At 36.0% G+C, this 21,876-nt stretch overlaps 1 protein-coding gene across 6 annotated transcripts in view; it reads left to right on the top strand.

Moving 5' to 3' along the window:
* Positions 1-21,452, top strand: part of CCDC120 (coiled-coil domain containing 120) — a 1,397,471-nt gene extending 1,376,019 nt beyond the window's left edge. For all 6 annotated transcript variants that reach the window (XM_044080396.1, XM_044080398.1, XM_044080397.1 and 3 more), the window contains one exon: positions 16,438-21,452. In XM_044080396.1, the coding sequence (XP_043936331.1) occupies positions 16,438-16,555 (118 nt within the window). In that variant the 3' untranslated portion in view covers positions 16,556-21,452. The remainder of the gene's footprint in view (positions 1-16,437) is intronic.
* The last annotated feature ends 424 nt before the right edge of the window (positions 21,453-21,876 follow it).

Here is a 21,876-nt window from a genome sequence, read left to right as displayed (position 1 = left end):
ACAAATGTTTGTAAGAACAAAAACAACATAGGAGTTAGACTGGGACAAAGTGTTGTGAAATAAAATGATTGATGTTAGAGGGAATTCACATGAAACGTAACCCATGCTTTAAGTTTTTGTGATAATTGTTAACTTTAAACATAATTTTTCTACTCTTCCTGGATGGACAGGAGTACACTCCTATTTGTGTGTCCTTATATTTCAAGTAACTGTTGAAAGTGTTCCAGATCAAGGAAGACTGTCCATTGCATAATATGCAATTTTTGTACGCCCTCAATAGTTGGGTAGTAACCAGAGCTTCGACTTGTTAGGCATTTTGCGGTTGGCCAATAGTTTTTTTTTTTTTTTTAATTGGACATCCAAAAGGCAGAATAGCTAGGTTGGTTATATAAGTTAAACTAGCATGAATATTCAGGGTAGCTCTGGTTTGGTGAGGGGAATAAAACTTGGCAGAGAATTCCTCTTTAGTGCTCAAAGTGCATGGGTGGTGTCAAAAGATGGCCAGTGGTGTCCAGTGGAGTGCAGATTGCTTAATTTCAAAGAAAAGCCAGGTAGCAATGGAGATGTTCTGTCACCTAGGGGGTGTCCAGAGTTTGCAGTGAGCCAGGTAGATTGCACCATGGAAAAGATGAAACATGCTGTATTCTGAAGAACGCTGACCATATAAGTTATGCACGCCATTCCTCTTTAGAGAAACCATACTAGGAGTTCAAGAAGGTGATGTGTGTTGTCAGGATTTCACTTCTTTCTTTGTTTGCTGCAATGGCTGCTTGAAGTTGTTTTTATTTTATTTCCTTACATGTTCTATCACTTTGTTTTTTGGTAGACTGGCTAAAGGGCATTCATTGTAGTATACTGCCTCGTTGTTTTATTTACTTATTTGATTCTGTCAGGACTATTTACAGCCATGATATGGACAGAAGCTTTCCTGGGGGCTGGGGAAGACAGCGAAAAATCATCTGTAATACAGGAATTAAAGAGAAGGGGCTAGCAAAAATACTGAACTACAGGAAATTAAACCTGTTTGAGCCAATAAAAGAGCCATCAGTCAGTATTACTTTTACCTTTGATTCTTTGGTTTTGAGAATGAGCTGTGTTATCAGCAGAAGAGGAAAGGCACAAAGCAGGTCTGTGGACCAAGCCTTTGTTAATGCATCTTTGCTCTTGCTGAAAAGAGAAGGAATTTGGGAGAAGTACCTCTTATACCATGTGATCATGGGGGAACTAAAAGGTACTTTCTAAACATCATATTTGGCACTGAAGGACTTAAGGACCACTTTAGGGGCATTAAACTTCACATGCTCAACCTGTTTTCTCTTGAAATGTGGGCTGTACATAAAATCTGTTAGTCTGAAGGAGCTCTCTCAAGGTTCTTTTTTTTAATGTGATGAGCACCCAAAGTACCATCTAAATAAACAGGAATGAGTTTAACCAGCACCTTGCCATAGCAACAGTCTGATTCTCAGTGAGTTTGGGAGTTAAAATTGAACCCGAACCCACACAAAGCTGAGTATGCTAGCTTAATCATGTTTACTTAGACATGCTTTCATAATACACCTTACAATGTGGAATATAAAACTAAGTTACACTCGTTAGTTGTATAATACCATTGCAGTATGCTCAGTGCCAAGGCTTTTATTTCATTTGTAATTATCTGACAGAGCAACATTCCAAGCAAAAAGCATTATACAATGGGTCTTACAGAATATTTTTGGAGCTGTTGGCAACAAGTTCATGTGATTTCTGAGAAGTAGTCTGTTCTGAAGACCATCTTTTAGGTCTGTTTATCACTGACACATCTGGGTGAGTATATAAAATGCTTCCACATTGAAGTAGCTGCTGTACTGTTTTTTAATTATGGCTTTCTGGGTTACACAGGATCAGGGACGGCCTTACATATAGGCAGACTAGGTAACCACCTAGGGCACTATGCTTGTAGGGCCCCTCTTCCCATTTTTGTTTATTGTTAAGAGCAACAAAGTGTGTTTTTTTGCTCTAAACAATAAATAAAATATAGAAATAAATAAATATGGTGCCTGCAGCATTACAAGTGTCCTAGAGGAGGTGGTTCAAGTCACTTTAAATAGGAATATTGCGAGGTCACAGAGGACATCCTTTGCAATGTTCAGTTATAGGTGTGAAGGTAACATGCCCAACATTTTGTTAAAAGCATTGACATAAGGCCAGCACTATGACTACAATGTTCTTCAGTTTACCAGAAAAAAAAAAAAAGGGACAGGTCAAAAATAGATAAAATCAGGGATATGCTGCAGAATTTTGGGCAGATAAGAGGAATACAATGTGAGTAAAGACAGAAAGTGAGGTAAGTATTATTACTATTACTTTTACAATGAAGCTGGCTGTGATTAAACCAGATATTTTGGTTGATATTTCTGGGTTTATGAGTTGTGTGGAGCAAGCAACATGGAATACTTTAATGTGTGGCAACTTCTTTGTGCACAGGTGAAATAATATTACATAGCCATCAGACATTTTGGCTGTAATTGCTAGATCAGGGTTGTTTCATACATCTCAACCTCTAAACATGAGAAATCTGGACAGAGCCAATAGTAACAGGAGATAAAGGCTCAAAGTCAGGAATGTATTTTAATATTGCTCTTACAAAACAGTGTAAGAAACGTCTCTGTGTGGAAGATTTTCAGTCCATATATTTTTAGTTAATCACTTTATATTAATCAGATCAGACAATAGTAGTAGAAGTAGCGAATGTAAACTCGTCTCAAGTCAAAACAAAACAAAACAAAAAGTAATAATAGAAAATATATAATTGTACAGCATTACTAAGTATTCGAAAGTAATCCAAGCAAGTCAGGCAGTCTGTTTCCAGTCGAAAATCCTTTATTAAGTACACAGACAAGCGATTCAAGTAAAACAAAAGTAGAGTAATACTACTACTACTACTACTACTAATAATAATAATAATAGTAATAGTAATAATAGAGTAAATAGAGTAAAAATAGAGATTACTCTATTTTTGTTTTACTTGGATCACTTGTCTGTGTACTTAATAAAGGATTTTCAACTGGAAACAGACTGCCTGCCTTGCTTGGATTACTTTTGAATTAGTAATGCTGTACAATTGTATATTTTCTATTATTTTTTGTTTTGTTTTAACTTAAGACAAGTTTAAGTTTGCTACTTCTACTACTATTGTCTGATCTGATTAATATACAGTGATTAACTAGAGATATATGGACTGAAAATCTTCCACACAGAGAAGTTTCTTACACTGTTTTGTTTTTGGACCCACTACACTTGTTTAGTGGGTTGTTCTGAGACTTCGGGGATACCATGGAGATTACTTGTTTTGTTTTTAATATTGCTCTTATAAATCTCAAAAGTTTTTGTAATAACTGATTTTGTCTTAATATGCATTTTTTGAAGGATATGAAGTCTGAAACTCAATTTTCTGTTATTATTTAGTGACTTCAATCCTCCATGATATGCCAGAAAATCAGAAATTTTATGAGGCACAGACCAAACATATGAGGCAAAAATCTTGGGCATTTGAGGGGTATGTTGGCTGGATGAAAGTTGCTAACCATATTGTTTGTTTAAGCAGTCACTATATGGCTTTGCAGAACTAGTATACATTTGTGAGAAGTAAGATGGACTACTTAACTGGACAGTTGATATGCACAGAGAGAGAGAGAGAGTGGGCGTCATTGCTGGGACTGTTTGGGAAGGAAAATGACTAGCTGCCTGCTGCTGTTTGCTTATTATTATGATTTCGTACAACTAATCTTGTGTGAGGCAATGTGCACTATTTTAATGTGTGGCAAAGGTGTGTTTGGAACAAAGGTGAAATACATCAACAGCCATACATTTCAACTTCTTCTCATTTAGGGGAGTGCTATGATTGTATGCCCTGAAAGTTTGTCCAGCAGTTCCAATTATTCTATTTCATTGGCTGTATTGAAGAGCCAATGAGAAAAAGACTTCTGGAGTTGTTGAGGTCAGAACAGACTAAAAGCAGACAGTCACTCCAGCACTGCGTGGTCTTTTTTTTTTTTTTTTGTAAACAAATGGCACCTTGCGGTGTAGAACATCCCTGATTTGGGCTCATATTTTTGTCTGTCCCACGTAAAAGTTAAATTCTGGTAAATAATCACAGAGGATTACAGCCAGTCAATAATGTCACTTCTTATTCTTTGGAAAACACATGCTGATACAGGTATGCAGCTGTTGTTGCTGAGTGACGATCTGCTAATTACCTATGGATGATGCATTTGGGAGTGTGTGAAGGCAGAGCACTACAGAGGACATAGCTCTGCTTGTCAGCTGCCTCCAATTTTGCACAACATCCCTAAATTACGCTAACTAAGAACATCATACTTGCTGTTATTCTAAGAACGTCATACTTGCTGTTATTCAGAAAATTTGTGTTCATGCAGTACCTATTTAATTAGATTTTAATTCATTACAATCATGTTTAAAAACAGTTGCCTTTTTGATCTTTTGTCCCCCTATTATTTTAGTTTTGTCAAGAATTCTTGAGCAAAGAAGCTGAGCAGTATTTTTCTGTTCCTCATAAAATGTGTAAGAAATTGACATTGACTGTAGTCATTAAATAATGGCAAAGTTTCAGACTTCATATCCTTCAGGAAATGTTTGCCAATGCAAAGATTGTTATTCTAGCAACTCTCTATGCACGCAAAAGCAACATTTAAAATCTGTTTTGAATCTTTGTGATTCTTCAGCTAAGAAGTTGTTTCAGTAGTATGCGTGGTGTGACTCTGTCAGCAGGGAGCTGCAATATATTTCTGTGCCATTATTTATGCATTCATCTGATCTCTAGCAGACATCTCAGGTGCACACAGTCATACAAGTAGCTGTAATTGCTGTGTGTGTGTTTGTACTAGTGCAGAGGGCATAGCTGTCAACTCTTCCCCAGTCTGATTTTGCCTTATATTTTTGGTCTGATCCTCATAAAATATGTGGTTTCTTGGCAAATTGTTGGTGTAGTCAATAAATAATGTCAGAGATGAGATTCAGACTGCATTTCTTTCAGAAAATACTTATTAATGCAAACTGTGTTATACTAGCAACTTGTCTTCTTCACAGGAGAAAAGGGAAGAGTTTTGTTTCCCTGTACAACCTTTATCAGCATAAGCCAAAGTAGAATGCATTGAGCTGGAGGTATGGGCCAAACCACTGTGTAACTGCTGCTGCTTGGACAATTTAAAATGTTATGTTAAAAAAGTTTATAATCAGTGGCTAAAGACAGGCCAAGAGTGCTAATAGATAGTTCAGAGTAGGAGAAAACTGCTTTAGGTGTGAAAAGTTTTGGTTTTCCCACAGTAATAACGTTTTCAATTGCAACATCGTGCAAGATTCAGTGACATGACCAACATTAGTGCTGTTCAATTTTTATTTATTTATTGACATTTGATTACAGAAAAAGTCTGTCTAGGTAAGAACCCATTTTCAGCAGATACCCAAGTAGAAAATCTCCTAAGTATTACAATTACATTTTAAGAGAAATTATTTTACAGTTTTCAAAAATAATAGAAAAACATCTACAGTTTAAATAATTATATCAAATTAGACATAAAGTAAATACATTGGTTAAGAAGTAGGTTCAACTTGTATGACAATGATTTAATATTTAGAGAATTTTTAGCCAGTTTAGAGAAATTAAAAGTAAGTTAGTATAATGCAGGAATTGCTATATGAAGTAGGAGAAAAAAACAGGTTATGGCTTATTTAGATAGGGGGGAGAAATTGATTGAAGTAAGGAAGTGAATGAAGGGGAGTAAGTAGGTATAAGGCATAAATAGGCAGCTGTTCATATTTAGTGATATGTTTTATCCTGGGGATGAGCAAGAACAGAGCCAGATTTTGGCTAGGGAGGCTTTTAGAATGGTTTTAAAGGACATGAGGGAGAGCATTGATGTGATGGATACAGATAAGGTGTTTCAGGATTTGGCAACAGGGTAGGAATACAGACCATACCCAGCAGGTTTGATCAGTTTGTGGACATAGAGGAGTTTTTGGTCATTGGATTCTAATGACCGAGTTGTGTAGAGTGGTATTTAGTGCTGGACAAACATGGATGCTACATAATTTTATTGGTGTAAGAGGCTTTGTATATGTTAGTTAAGGCAGTTCTAACCAGTTTATGCGTTTTACTGCTATAAATTGGTGGGTTCTGAAAGGGGTATTTACTTCTTATTTAGCCATTTTATTAGAGCATTTGCTTTTTGTGAAGCTTGGAGGTTAGTAAGGATGGGATTGCCGTAAATTAGTGAGGGGAGGAGGTAACAAGTAGCAAGTTTAGTTTTAGTTGAGTTGGTGAGAAAGTTTTTGGCTCTATAAAGCATCCCTAGGTTCTGGTGATTTTTGGTCGAATTTAAGATTATCATCCACCATTAACCATAGTAATTTGATATGAGAAGTGACTTCATTGGTTGGATTATTAAGAGAGAGGATTTAAAACTTTGTTTTTCACACACAAAGGATTTTGGAGAAAAAGTAGAAGCTTGTGGGGGGGGTTGTGGGTTTGGGGGGGGGGGGTTTGAGCATGAGTTGTGAGTTACAAAGCCATGATTCTGGAGTAATTCTTTGGAGATGTGCCAGGCTGTCTGATGTGCGTATGAGTGTAGAGTCATCTGTATACTCTTTTAGGCAGCCTGTTCTGTGGATGTGTTTAGGGTGTTGGTGAGAATGTTAGAGGAGGGGACCAAGGATAGAGCCTTGTGGTACACCAGTGGTGACTAGGAGGTATGGAGGGAGGATGGTGTGACATTTTACAGACTAATACTATTCGGCAAGTCAATTTTGAACCATAGAAGAGTGGGCTGAGAGGCTCAGTGAGGGCATTTGAAGTAGAAGTTTGCTATAAACTGTAAAAAATTAAGAACAAAACAGTCCTGGACTAAGTGCCCCTCAGAGAAAATGCTAAAATCCAGAAAAACACAAGAGGCAACACCACAGCAAATCTCAAAGATTCCACGTAGCTTTAATGAATCCAGTAAAGAAAAACAGTAAGCGTTTTCACATTGTCTAGCCAGTGCATTTTTTTCATCCTCGTTATTGATGGCATATAAATGTTCCCTCACTCTCTCCCTGAGGGTTCTATTTGTCTTGCCTACATAGAAGGATTTACATGCCTGACAGACTTTTTGTTCTTTGAATGTAATAGTTCCTACACAGAACTGCAGTTTCTGGATGTACAGTTGACTAAAAAGGAAGATGGTATACATACAAACATGTTTTGGAAATCCTGTTGGAAGAACAGTCTGTTACACCGCAGCAGCATGCATCCTGCATATGTCTATCCTAATATAATGAAAGGCCAAGCTCTTAGAGTACCAAGGCTAACCAGCCATGATGCGGCCTACCATAAGACACAAAAGATGTTAGTGAATAACTTTAAACATTGGGGTTATAATGCAAATGAAATAGACAAGGCAATGGATGGGAATGAGGTATAGAGAAGGAGGAAAGGGAGGCCATTTTTTGGTAGGAATGATGCCATGGCAAATGGTGGGGATGAGAATGATGAGATGAGTTTGGAAGGTAATAGCATGGCTAGAGTGATAATCCCATTCACAAATAAAAATGTTAATGTAAGAGAAATAAAAGATAGAAATTAGAGACTGCTAAGTGTAGATGAGAAAATTTCAACAATAGTTGGAACAAGACCAAGGTATACATACAGGAATAGTCTCTTAAGAGGTTGTTATGTTATGAGGAAGATGGAGCTTTGAGTGAAATACAGTCAGACAGAAGAGGGACGTTCGCCTGCAGAAGTTGTAATCAATGTTCGTATATGGCAGGTGATAATAAGTTTGTCCATCCGGATACTGGACAGGAACATGTTTTTAATCATTATGCTGATTGTAAAACAAGGGCCTTAGTATACCTGGCACAATGTCAGGCATGTAAATCCTTCTGCGTAGGCAAGACAAATAGAACCCTCAGGGAGAGAGTGAGGAAACATTTATATGCCATCAATAAAGAGGATGAAAAAAATACACTGGCTAGACGTGTTGACCCATGGTATGACACATAAGTTTAGGTTTAGAGCATTAGAGTTAGTTAAAAAGACAGGCAGGATAGGCAATATTAAGAACTTCACTTAGGGGCAAGAAAACAAGTGCATTATACGCCTACAAGCCCACAGGTTGAGTGGCTTAAATGATAAAGTAACACTCAAACCATTTTTAGCAGCTGGGTCATATACACATTAGGCATTTGAACTGTTTTTATTAAATGCATTTTTCTGTAATTGTTTTTATATTGAATACAATATATTTATATAGTAAATATATATTTTTATATCAATTTTGTATGAATTTGTGAATAAATTATATGGATTCCAAGGTAGTTTTTATGGTTGTATAGGTTTTAATGATGAATGTGATGTCATAATTGTTTTAATTAAATGATTGGATGTGGATATAATGTTGCAACTATTTAAATTGAACAGAGGATGTCTGTATATGAAAGTCTGATGAAACGTTTTTACAATGTGAAAGCGCTTACTGTTTTGCTTTATTGGATTCATTAAGTCTACGTGGAATCTTTGATATTTGCTTTGGTGTTGCCTCTTGTGTGTTTCTGGATAGAAGTTTGCTATGCCAAACTGTGTTGAAGGCTACAGACAAGTCTAGATGTAAGGAGGAGACTAGTTCACCGTTATCTATAGCTTTATCGACAGTATCTGTAAAGGTTAGTAGTGCAGTGTTGGGACGGATGGAAGCTGTGTTGTGTGGAGGACAGAAATTCTTGTGGGGGATTTTTGGTGATGAGGGGATAAGATTGCTATAGGTCTAAAGTTAGTGATGTCTGTTGAATTTCCTGAATCTGTACAGGGATAAAGTGTGATTTTTTTCTAAGAAAGGTAACTGGATTCCTGGATTGACCTATTTAAAAGGATTAAGACAAGATTTGCAATGCTATTGGTTGTTCTTTTAAGGTACTTGCATGGAAGGTCATCAGCTAAAGTAGAGCATGGTTTGAGTTTGTTTGAGTAGTTTTACATAGGATGTGAGCACATATTTGAAAGTGGATGTGGTAATATGAGGGTGTTGGGCGGGGTTGGAGTTAGGTGTTAGGGAATCCTTAGTTAGGGACACTGTACTGTCTATAAAATAAGAGCTGAATTCTGTTGCATTTCAGATTAGTGAGTTATTAAGAGAGGGGTTAGGGTCGAATTTTTGCCCAAAATATAAGATTTCTTTAATGGTGGACCAGATTTTTTAAGTTGTGGTTGCTATTGTTCTGAATGCTGTTATTGTATACATTTTGTCTTCATTTATTTTCTTTTTAGTACAATTGCAGAGCATTCTAGTTTGTTTTGAGATATTATAGTGTTTTATATTTTTGCAGTTGTTTTCACCCTTTTTTTTTCAATCTTGCATTAACATTCTACTCTTTTTGGATAGTCGAATTGCATTATTTGTGTTTAGTCTCTTCCTTTTAGCAGGTGCAAGACTATTTGGGATATTTTGGAAAGTTCTAGTGAATTCATTTACAGCATCATGAAATGGGGGGATTCTTGGGATGTTCCAGTTAATACATGATAGGATAGTAATGAATATTTCTGGGTTAAACTTGGACAGGTTTTGTGTTGTTTCATAAACATGTTCTTCATGTTAAATATGTGTAATGGTAACTTCCTAATACCCAGTACAGCATCTTTCTTATCAAGGCTGTTTATTACACACTTGAGTGCAGTTTCTGTAGCTTTAAGTTCTGAACCATTCCAAATAATGTATGAATAATTATGTAACTGCAAATGCTTTTACATCACAATTTCTCACTTGTACAAAGCATGTTTAATGCCATAAAATTAAAATGACCCTTCAAGGCACTTAGCCTTGTATTCACCTATACACCTATGAAAAGGAAATGGTTTACCTTTTTTAATCTGTTTTGTGTTTCAAGGATATATCATTTCAACATAAGGTAAGTATAATTTAGTTTTTAGATTAAATGTCTTTTGGCAGTAGGTATACTCAATAGATAAAAATATCCTCCTGTGTGTGTTTGTGTATGCATGTGTGTATATGGGTCTATTGCAGAAACCTGAAAGCTCACTTACCCAACTTTCAAAATACCAAGACGAAAAAAACAAAACTCAAAAAGACTGACTGCTCAGAACACCGACATTTCAGTAGAGGTAAGTAACCACTTGGCCAACCTGGTAAACAAACTACAACCAAAGCAAAGAAAACCCTCCCATGTGGGGGGGGGTTTGCACCCCCCCATCCCCCTTAACTAAATATACCAACTCCGACATCGCACCACTGTGGAGGTAAAGGGCAAAGGTCAACATGCTGGCCAAGTGGTTACTTACCTGTAGTGAAATGTCTGAGTTCCGAGCTGTCTTTGGTACAGTGGGTAGCACTGTCGCCTCACTGCAAGAGGTTCTCTGGTTCAATTCTCAGCTGGAGTGCCTCCTGTATGGAGTCTGCATTTCCTCCCTCTGTTTGCTTGGGTTTCCCCTGAGTGTCTCAGAAACATTAAACAGCTCAAGAAGCCAAACCTCAAAATTCTTCAGAAAACACCACAAGAGATTCAAAGGAAGACACAGAAGTGGCTTTAGTCCATCTTTATTCAATCCGTCCTGGTACCTCAGCTGTTCGCCTTCAATGGGACACACTATAACATTTTCAGTGTTCTTTTATATATGCATCAATCAATTAATTAAGCAATTAATTGTGCCAAACATTTTAACTCTTTCAACACTGAAACATTTTCCAGAAAAAAAATACAATGTTCTCTTTTTCTTTTTTCAGTTTAAAAATCATTATTTCATTTTGTACAAAATTTCTTATATATGTTGCAAAAATATAAGCATAGAATAAATGCTCTATTATGTTCAAAATTACAATATTAATAAATTTCATTAATACAATAAATTCTTCATTTAGAAAATGCAATGTAAATATAACATCCTATAAATCACTTTAAATTTTGAACATAATAGAGTATTTATTCTATGCTTATATTTTTGCAACATATATAAGAAATTTTGTACAAAATGAAATAATGATTTTTAAACTGAAAAAAGAAAAAGAGAACATTATATTTTTTTTCTGGAAAATGTTTCAGTGTTGAAAGAGTTAAAATGTTTGGCACAATTAATTGCTTAATTAATTGATTGATGCATATATAAAAGAACACTGAAAATGTTATAGTGTGTCCCATTGAAGGCGAACAGCTGAGGTACCAGGACGGATTGAATAAAGATGGACTAAAGCCACTTCTGTGTCTTCCTTTGAATCTCTTGTGGTGTTTTCCGAAGAATTTTGAGGTTTGGCTTCTTGAGCTGTTTAATGTTTCTGAGATGTCTGCATCAGAGGAAGCACAGAGTGGTGAGACTTTTTCTTTTGCTGATATATTTAAAGAAAGAGAGCGAAAATATGCTGCCTCAGATTTGTGGACTAGGGGCAGCAATGAACTTTGTTCTGAAGAATTTGTGCATCTTGAACGTATTATGGCAAAAGAAATGACTGTTTTTTATGACTCAAAATTACTTGAAAAATATGTGATGTTGAATATAACACCTAGAGTTCTGCGCATAGACAAACTGCCAGAAGGAGGTTTTAAGGAAGATGAAAATGACTTGTTGATTGAATGGAGACAAGATGCACAAGAATGTTGTTTGAACTGGCTGAAAATTTTGATTAAAAAGAATCAAAGAACTATGGACAGTTTGCATTGCAAAATTACGGAATTACAACAAGATATAAAAAGCAAAGTGTCCGTAAATGTGTTCCAGTCAAATTTTAAAGAAATAAATGAAAAGCTAAAAAAAGTTGAAAATGAAGTAATGGCAAGAAAGAAGTCAAAATTAAATAGAGATGTTCAAGACTATGAAAGAAACTACAATTGGCCCAGGAGAGGGCGCCGTTTTCAAAGGAATTTCAAAAGACGTAGAGGAGGAAATGATGAGGTTTCCTCTTGTTCTTCTGTTGAGACTGGTGGCAGCCGTAAAAGTGTGTCTTTTGAGAATATTGCAGCTGAAGATTCGGATGTGAGTGAGGAGAATCGAAGGGGACAGCAGAATTCTCGAAATAGGATGTATAATGTGCAGACTAGATTGGCGAGAAAACAACAGGGTAAGCAAGTCATTTGCAAGTTAACAATCAGTCAAAAAACTGACTTTAAACATTTAGTATGCTCAGCGTGCTCCGTTTGAAAGTGCGCTAATTAATGTAAAATCTTCTGATGAAATGTCATTATTTTATTATGAAAATGCTTTAAAAAATAGCAAACATGTTTCTGAGTATTCTAATGGGTTTTTTTTGGATAGTTCATCAAACAGTACTGGCGCATTAAATTTAAACACGCAATTACGCCATGATGGTGAAACGTTAGAATCATCCTGTGTTCCTTTGGAACAAACTGTTAGTGTGAAAGATTCATTTTCTTTGGCTAGCAATGCTTGCTTAAATTTGGGGCAGGCAGTTGGTTTGGAAGGTGAATGTTTAAATAGTTTTGTAGGTTTGTGATTTATTAAACCTACTAATGATGCAATTGCTGTTCACACTATTGAAAATTGTGGCGCTTTTGATTTAAATCTGCAGTCACGATATGATGGTGAAACACCAGGGTTTTTTGGTGCTCATTTGGAGCAGACTGTGAATGTGGAGGATTATGATTGTTTGGCCAGTGATGTGTGCACGTGTTTGGGGCAGGCAGTAAGTACGGAAAGTGATTGTTCGAATGTTTTTCAAAGCCTGCAGTTTGGTAAAGCTGTTGAGGATGTAATTGCAAGTCATAGTACTGAGAACTCTGTAAATGCTCACTCTGATACCAATAATTTTACACAAATGCAGTCTCAATATATTTGTGAGCACCATGGGGACAGTAATAGGGATGAGAATAATACTTACAATACTTATGGGGGTTATGGTGAACTTGTTTTTGTTCAGGATGGGTACCAGGACAACACTAATGAACTCTCTGAGTATGCTAATACTGCTGAATTGTGTAATGGTGTAGAATATGAAACGGAACCCATTGTTTGTGCCACTGTTAATACTGGTTTAAATGTGATCAATCTCTCTGATGTGCCTTTGTCTGAAGAAATGTTAAGTGTTTTTTCTAAGGGGACAAAATTTGTACCCACTAGAATACCGTCTTTCTCAGATATTCATTTTGATGTGAAAACCTTTATTCGAAAATTAAATCTGAAGGTTTATTTTCATGAAAAAGAGAAGAGTATGCACAAAGGAGATGAGAGTATGTTGGATGAAACTTTGTTAAACCTAAGCATATATGATTATGAAGGTTTGGGGTTGAATGAAAATGAGAATGAGAATGAAAACACCCTTGAGCTTTCTATGGAATCTAATATGGAGGGGGCTTTTGGAGGTGGATATGGCCATATAGAAGTACCTTATTTCTCAGGTGACAGTAACTTTATGCCTCCTAAGAAATCTTCGGCAATAAATGCCTTTGAGCATGTCATTTTGGCTAAATTGGAATTAGCACATAAATCGTTTTGTGTGCGTAAGAAGGTCTTTAACTTAAGCAAAGATGAATGGGCAGCTCTTAAGGCTTTTAGGATGGAATTGGATAGGGTTACTGTTAAACCTGCTGACAAGGGGGGTAATTGGGTGATTATGAATAATGATAGGTATGAGAACATAGTTAACAACTTATTAGTGGAAGATACCTATCAAAAGTTAGAAAGTAATCCCTTAAATTCTTATTCTTATGAACTCAATGAGTTATTGGAAAGAGGGGAAAGATTGGGATTTTTCACTTGTAAGGTTGTGAAGAGTTTAACAGTGAGGGAACCTCGACACCCCTACATGTATATAATACCTAAGATTCATAAAAATGTTGTTAATCCCCCAGGTAGGCCTATTATTTCAGGAATTGGGTCCTTTGTTGAGAGGGTTAATCTTTTCTTGGATTTCCACCTTAAGAAATTTCTTCCGAAGGTTCAGTCACATGTTAGAAATACTCAGGATGTTTGCTTAGCATTAAAGGGACTTAAATGGGAAGACAACTACTACTGGGCTAGTGTTGATGTTGTATCACTCTACACCAATATTAAAACTAGGTGGGGTATGGAAGCAGTGTATAAAATGATGGGAGAAGGACCATGTACTAGACTTTTGTTAAGTCTGCTTGAGTTTAGTTTAACACATAATTATTTTTTATGGAAAAATGAATATTTTTTGCAGAAAAAAGGAACAGCTATGGGTGCAGCTTTTGCACCCAGCTATGCAGTGATCTACATGGGAGAGTTTGAGAAGGAATTCATGTTCCAAAACACATTTTTTGTTAACAATGTGGTCTTTTTTAAACGTTATATAGATGATTTGATTTTTGTATGTAAGGGTGATATTATTTTGTTTGATCAGTTTTTGTTGGATTTAAATAATAATCATCATGGTCTAAAATTTGTAGCACATACATCTGAATTCAAAATTCCTTTTCTTGATGTAGAGTTTTATGTGGGAATGAGTGGTCTGGTTGAATATAGAACTTTTAGGAAACCCACATCGGTTAATAACTTTTTGCATGCTAGTAGTATGCACCCTGCACATTTGATTAAGGCTTTACCAGAGGGGGAATTTAAAAGGAACTTGAGGAACACTTCAGATAAAAATCTTTGGGAGGAAGTGTGTGATGAAATTTTGGAAAGATTAACTTCTCGTGGATATGACCATGACAAACTTCAATCTATAAAATGTAGATTGTGTAAAAACAAGACATCTGGGATGCATGGGCGTGAGAATGCATTTGACTCTGAAAATTTATCAGATTTGAATAGATTATTTTATGTATCCAAGTATTCTAATTTTTCAAGTATTATGGAAAACATTATCAGGGGTTTGTGGCATGTGGTGAGTGAAGATCCAGTAATAGGTCACCTTTTTCCCAAGCATATTACTTTTTCTTATAGAAGGTATCCGAACTTAAAAGAAATTTTGAATAGAAAATTGGAAATCAAAGCAGTTAGTAGTGTTGGGATGCATAGCTGTGGTAAGTGTTCTGCTTGTAATAAAATTAAAAATTTGCACGGGGTGAAAATAAATGGAAAAAAATACACTGCTTTTGAGAGATTTGATTGTAGGTCATCTGGTGTAGTATACATTTTAGGATGTGATTGTGTTCCAGCAAAGTGGTACATTGGGCAAACTACTAGAAAGATTAAGATCCGCATCTTGGAGCATCTGGGTGACATAAGGAGGGATAACTTGGAGAGCCCTGTAGCTGCACATTTTTGTAGTATACATGATGGCAAAAATGACAGCTTTAGATTTAGTGTATTAGCCAGGCCTCATTTATGTAAAGGGAATTTTAAAGTAGCTTTGAATAAGCTTGAACAGAGGATGATTATAGAATATCATACTTTATTCCCTAAGGGAATGAATTTGGAAATTTAATGAGATCAAATGAAGCTTAATTTATATTTGTCAACTTAACATTAAATATAAGTAATTTTGTAATTTACATTGCATTTTCTAAATGAAGAATTTATTGTATTAATGAAATTTATTAATATTGTAATTTTGAACATAATAGAGTATTTATTCTATGCTTATATTTTTGCAACATATATAAGAAATTTTGTACAAAATGAAATAATGATTTTTAAACTGAAAAAAGAAAAAGAGAACATTGTATTTTTTTTCTGGAAAATGTTTCAGTGTTGAAAGAGTTAAAATGTTTGGCACAATTAATTGCTTAATTAATTGATTGATGCATATATAAAAGAACACTGAAAATGTTATAGTGTGTCCCATTGAAGGCGAACAGCTGAGGTACCAGGACGGATTGAATAAAGATGGACTTAAGCCACTTCTGTGTCTTCCTTTGAATCTCTTGTGGTGTTTCCCCTGAGTGCTCAGGATTTCTCCCACATTCTGAAGACATGCAGTAGTAGGACTGGGCACACTAAATTAGCTATTGATGTGAGCTTGTGTGCATGAGTATGGTGTACACAAACAACTGCTGCAAGGCTTAGCTACCTGGCTTTGTGTACATTGGCTCTAAATAATTGTCACTATAGCTATGATAGCCCGATTCCATGTGCAGAAAGGGGTTAGGTTGGAGATATATATATATATATATATATATATATATATTTGTGTGTGTGTGCGCATGTGTGTGTGATGTGTACACACACACAAACATATATATATATATATATATATATATATATATATATATATATGTTAGCTTGAAACTCATTCTTTTGTTTGTTTTGAAAAGTATTTTATGGTTTTGTTCATACAGATAAAAAGTGTTATTGAACTTGAGACATTTGAAATGTTGCTGGCATGCATGAATGTTATACTGGTAGGATTTCATCTATTGTGTGTTACTTCAGTCACTGTTTGGCAAACACTTCAATGTCTATGAACTGGTATGTACCAGACTTTCACAGTAATGATGTTCCTGCAACTAACGTCTCTCATCACTCCTCATTTGTTACAGACATTACAATGAGCTTCTGTACCGTGATGACCCAAGTGGCCGGTTGCAAGACCTGTCTGTTGTAGACAAGGACCTTTCACTGGATGCAGAAGTCACCCCTCCAGGGACTCTTGTGTGAGTAACATAGTTGAAGAGAATTTTGAAATGATGGCCAAAGATGCCACACTCAAGCAGTGAAAACTCTGCTGGTTGGTGCCTCTGGGAGCTGCGTGTTCAGGTTCTGCAGTGGAGAGAACACTCAAGCCATTTAAGTGCTTTAGGAGAGACTTTAGAGCTGTCTTGCTTCTGGTTTTGTTGTTCTCCTCCTGTTTTTGATACCTGAAAGTGAGGAGTACTGCGGACCATTTTATACTGAATTGATTGGGCCATAGAAATAAGATGGTAGATTATGTAACTGAACCAGAGGGAAAACAAACAGTTACAGTTTAAGATGCTGCATCTTTAAATTCAGACTGCTGGTCCATTACCTGAAGCAGCTAAATTAAAATATCCTTTACATAATGCGTGAATTGCATCATTTACATAAAGTGGTAGCTGTAGTATATACGTTTTTGATACACTGCAAAGGAATCCAGTTTATTTCTTTATGAAACTAAACGTATTTTAAGCACACTAATTTTGGCCCCTTTTTGATATGAGTTGAGAAAGACAGAATGTGTAAAGTGTATGATAGGGACATAAATATATTAATAGTACCTTTTCAAAACAAAAAAGTGATTATAAGCAACATTTTGTCCATATTTCTTAAACATCATGTTATGTGCACTCTTATTTTTAATATGAAACGTAAATGATGTCAGATGTAACATTTTCAAAATGCCGCATTGCAATGAAATAAAACAAGTAGATCTTAAATGTACTTATGTTGGGTACTGGAAATCCATGTACTTTATAAATGCTGTGACAATAGCTAGGACTATTTAAGGTAAATAAGCACTAGTGCCTATGTACTACTGTATATGATTTTAGATGATTCTATAACTGTAACTCAAAAGGACTGTGTACCATTTAATTACATCCCCTTGGCCCTGCCACAATATAGTCAGTTCTGTTCTTTTTTTCTATTTGCTTAGAAAGCTGCAGATGCTGCTGATACAGTTATATGGTTAGCATCGGGGGGGGGGGGGGGCTTTCTCATATTTGTTTGAGCACTGTGTTGCTCTGCATCCTTATGCATCTTTTAAAGGTGTCGTAGTACACTCCTGAAGCTCAGAAAATCTGTAATAGTTGCACTTATCCTTTTTCTTTTGACCCATCTGAGACAGTGATTGATGATATTCCCAGTCCAACTGGAGGTCTAGGGTCACTTCTCAGCGCCACACCTCTTGATAGATAAGTTATTCTGGTCTGCCAACTCTCTGCCAACTTATGCAAGAAAATGGGAGTGTAGTAGACAATTGGATTACATTGGATATGACTTTCTATTTAGTTCCCCTTCCCTGCATCATCATGCAACGTAAAAAACTCCAGGGAAACTTGACATGAAGGGGACTTTATCATATATTAATATAAAAATATACGTCCAATTTTAAACACACACGTGTGTGTGCAGTACAGTCAACATGAGCTGGTCTTGTGTTGCACAAAACTTTCGATTTCTTGATTCTATAGGAAATTATTTACTTGAGCATGATTTTTATAGAGAATGACAAGACAAGAGGTCCTCTCTCTGTGTCCTTTGTTCTTTTCAGTGCCACTGTAAAAAGTGGGAATTAGCTGGGAATATGGAGGATAATTGGCTTAAAATTAATACCTAAGGCACGTCTGACAACATTGAGAGGGTCAGACTTAAACTCAATTTACAGACATAAAGAATGACTTTGAACTGCAGTGGGGAGGAAGCTGAATCGGGAAATGTTTTATCTTTCAGGCAATAGCTTAATCTAAATAAAGAAAGGGTCTAGCTCTCCCTCTCTGTATACACACACACATGACTGCTCATTTCCACCTGTTACCACAGTACTGTGTAACTCCATATTTTACTATGCAAGATACAGGTTCATAAGAGATTCCCAGTAAAGGCAAATAAAGTGAAAGGGACATTAGTCTTAAAACACATGCTATATGCCCCTCATATGATGCAATTTTAGAAGAGGCCACATCTTTTTCATCTTGGTGCAGAAAGGATTATGCATAATTTGACCTTTGTGTCCACCTAGCAAGGGTTATATTATGCCAGTTTCAAATGTCACAAGTTTCCTGAAGAAAAGGATCTCCTGTTGTTAATGTGCACAAAGTAAAAGGCTTCATCAGTGAAATATATATATATATATATATATATATATATATATATATATATATATATATATATATATATATATATAAACTCACATAATGGTAGCAATGTCAACTTATGGGAAATGTATTGTGAAAATTATGGAAATTGTACTTAATTTTGTTTATTATTTCCACACTGTGGTTTTTAAATTAGTTTCCACAGTTTTTAGGTCCTGATGTGGAATGTCCTGCTAATCACACCTCAGGTATTTTCTTTGCTACCAAGCCAACTGAGATACACAAACTCAGGAGCAGGAGTGCAGCAGAGAATGTAACAGGATTATGTCTGATGTTGATGCTGCATCTCTTAAGTAGATGTCTGTATTAGTTTTCCATGCTTTCTAAAAGATGATGGACATTTCAACTCCATTGTCAGGCATTGAAATGTACACCAAGTAAAGAAACTGCAGTGTATATTTAAGCTATGTATTTTTTTTAAACAAATTCTCCCAAAGACATTGTAAAAGCACATTTACGGTATGAGTAGTGCTTTCTTGACCCGATTATTAAGTATCTAGGAAAACGATTCAGAATGTAATATTCTAAATATTTCAACATTTATCTACTGTTTAAGTTTTAATTGCATGATAACCAGATTTTTTCTCCTTGATTTCATTTTGTTTTCCAATGTCTGCACGTGGCATCTGTCTTGTCACATCACTGGCATTTTCATAAAAGCAGTACACAGAATGAAGGGAGGGTTCTCCTAGGAACTAAAGACCTGACAGGTTTAAGGATATACTACTGTCCCCTTCCTTTGCAATGTAATGGGACTGTAAATATCAAGTGTCTGTGCCTGCCTGTGCCATAATTATTTAGCAAAAACGTACATAAGTACAAGTTGCTAAAGTTTCTCTTCCTTTTATTCCCAGCATTTTTGGAGCTGCTTGTGACCAGTATTTCCCCAAAATTGTCAGTAGTTTGGCCTGCATCTTGACCCCATCTTGTCCACCAACTTTGGGCTGAATTTTACATCCTGTCTTTGAAGTCTATTTGACATTGTGTCTATGTCCTGGAGACTGATGGCGGTAGTCTGCCTCTGGTCCCCCCAAGAGTCCAGTGGTAGTGCCCAGGCCTACAGGGGCCTTCCTTACAAATCCTGTTGGTGGTAGCAACTGGACAGTCCTCCTCATTTTACTCCTGAAGCTTTTGCCAGTGTTTCAGTTGACTGATTCCCCCTAATGTGTACTCAGAACACCACAGCCTGCATCAGTCATTGCCTTAAGTCCATGTCTCGTATCCTTGATGACTGTCATCCTTAATACATAACATGTTTTTAGTTTTTACCAAAGAAACAGTCCACCCCCAAAAAGTTAAAAATTTAAGTGAAGAGTTGGCTTCTGTTTTTTTTACACTGTTCCCTGTGATTTAGACACACACACAGTTCCAGCAAACCTCAGTTCTCTCACATGCACTCCACTCTGATTTCAGTAAAGAGATTCTGCTACTGTGTCAGCTCTCACTTTGTGTGTGCTTTAATTGTTATTATCTGTGTTCTGTACTAGGATTTTTTCTGCGGCAAGGGGGAAAAAGCATGTTTCTTCCTTCACCATCACTGCATCGGTGATGATTAGCAAGGCTCTACTCTGCTTCATCAGAAAATGAGCACTAGTTGCAGGTCCCCATGCATTCTAAATTAACTGTACTACCATAACTCTAAAATGTCTGCAAGCAGCAACCCCATGCTGTTTTGTTGGTCACTGTACTCACTTCCATAGTAACACACTGATGCCATTGCTGTTGCATGTTGTAAAAGAAATAGGATTGACAATTACGCAGGTAGAAAGATCTTTTGTGGTTATTAGATAACTGGAAAACAAAAGTTATAATTAAAAATGTTAGAAATGAGGCAAGACAAATGCAAATTTGGAATGTTTCACAAATTCTAGTATCTTTAAGACTCTCTTCTGAGTAAAAGTTTTTATGAAGTCATCAGGGGTCTTCCAAGTGAGTTGTTTGCATATAATGTGTATGCAGTTAAACATGTGGCTCTGAGTATAGTATATACAAAGTCTATGCAGGACATCTTGAATTTGTGAGCATTAAAAGTTTAAATATACAGTACTCTATTTTGCCTTTGCACCATAGTTTTAACTGTTCAGTCATAGTATGCACAATGAATGCTGATTCAGCAAATGATGTGTCATTGGGCATTGCAAGATTACTTGTTAACAGCATATAGCATTCACCTCTGTACTACTACCTTACATGCATTTCCTTGCCTACTATGACTTTAGTGTGCCCTGAAACACATTTTGTTGAATCAAATGATTCATACAGAGTTTGCTTACAGTAGAACTTTGCAGAAAAAGTGGCACAGCTGCTTAACTTTACAAAACATCTGCTTTTCTTGAAATTCCTGTTTAATCAGGTGTAACTTTTTTGTTGGTGGATGGCAGAGGATTGTAAAGGTGGCAACAGTTAAACAAAGGTGCTTTTTATTTTTTTCAAAATGTCATTTTTCAGTGGAGCAGCCTGTGAAATTGGGGGTGGTGACACAGTGCATTTTTCCATCACTTCTAAGGTCAATGTGAACATTTTTGCCTGGAGAAGATTCTTGATACTTTTGCGCTCTATATTTTCCCTCCCAGACTGTAGGTGAGGACAGAGACCTCTTCCAGTTAAATACTGATGATTTTCCATGTCATGTATTTATCATAAATGTAGATACATTCTTTCTAATATTTGCTTCTGTTTGGAAGTGAATTCAGTACAAATAAAAGAAAGTTTGAAACTTCTTTAAACAGATGTTTTTTTTGCTTTTTGCTTTGTGTTCAGCAAACATGAAAATTAGTGCATTGATCTCTGTTGGAAAGTGCTATATAAATGCTCTGCAGTATTGGTATCTACAAATTATAGATGTAACTTTTTATGCAGCTATATGTTCATTCTTTTAGTCTCACTGAATATATTCAGAAACCTCTTTAATGAGGAACTACAAAAATGGAATGATAGAAAATTTGAACCACTGGCTCAGACAACAGTAATGCTGTCCTAATGTAAACAAATACACCTTATGAACAAATTGAGACTATAATATTTGTTAAACCTACTTATAGAGTTCTCTGAATGAGTATGACTGACCCTCTCCCCCCTTAGCCTGTGCTGTTTCCTTCAGTTCATCATCAAGTGTAAAAAGTAAGATTTATTTTTGTGTGCGGT

The sequence above is a fragment of the Protopterus annectens genome, chromosome 8.part0 (assembly GCF_019279795.1).
Source record: "Protopterus annectens isolate FY-2018-M chromosome 8.part0, PAN1.0, whole genome shotgun sequence".
Taxonomy (NCBI): Eukaryota; Metazoa; Chordata; order Ceratodontiformes; family Protopteridae; genus Protopterus; species Protopterus annectens.
This window is presented reverse-complemented; position numbering and strand designations above follow the sequence as displayed.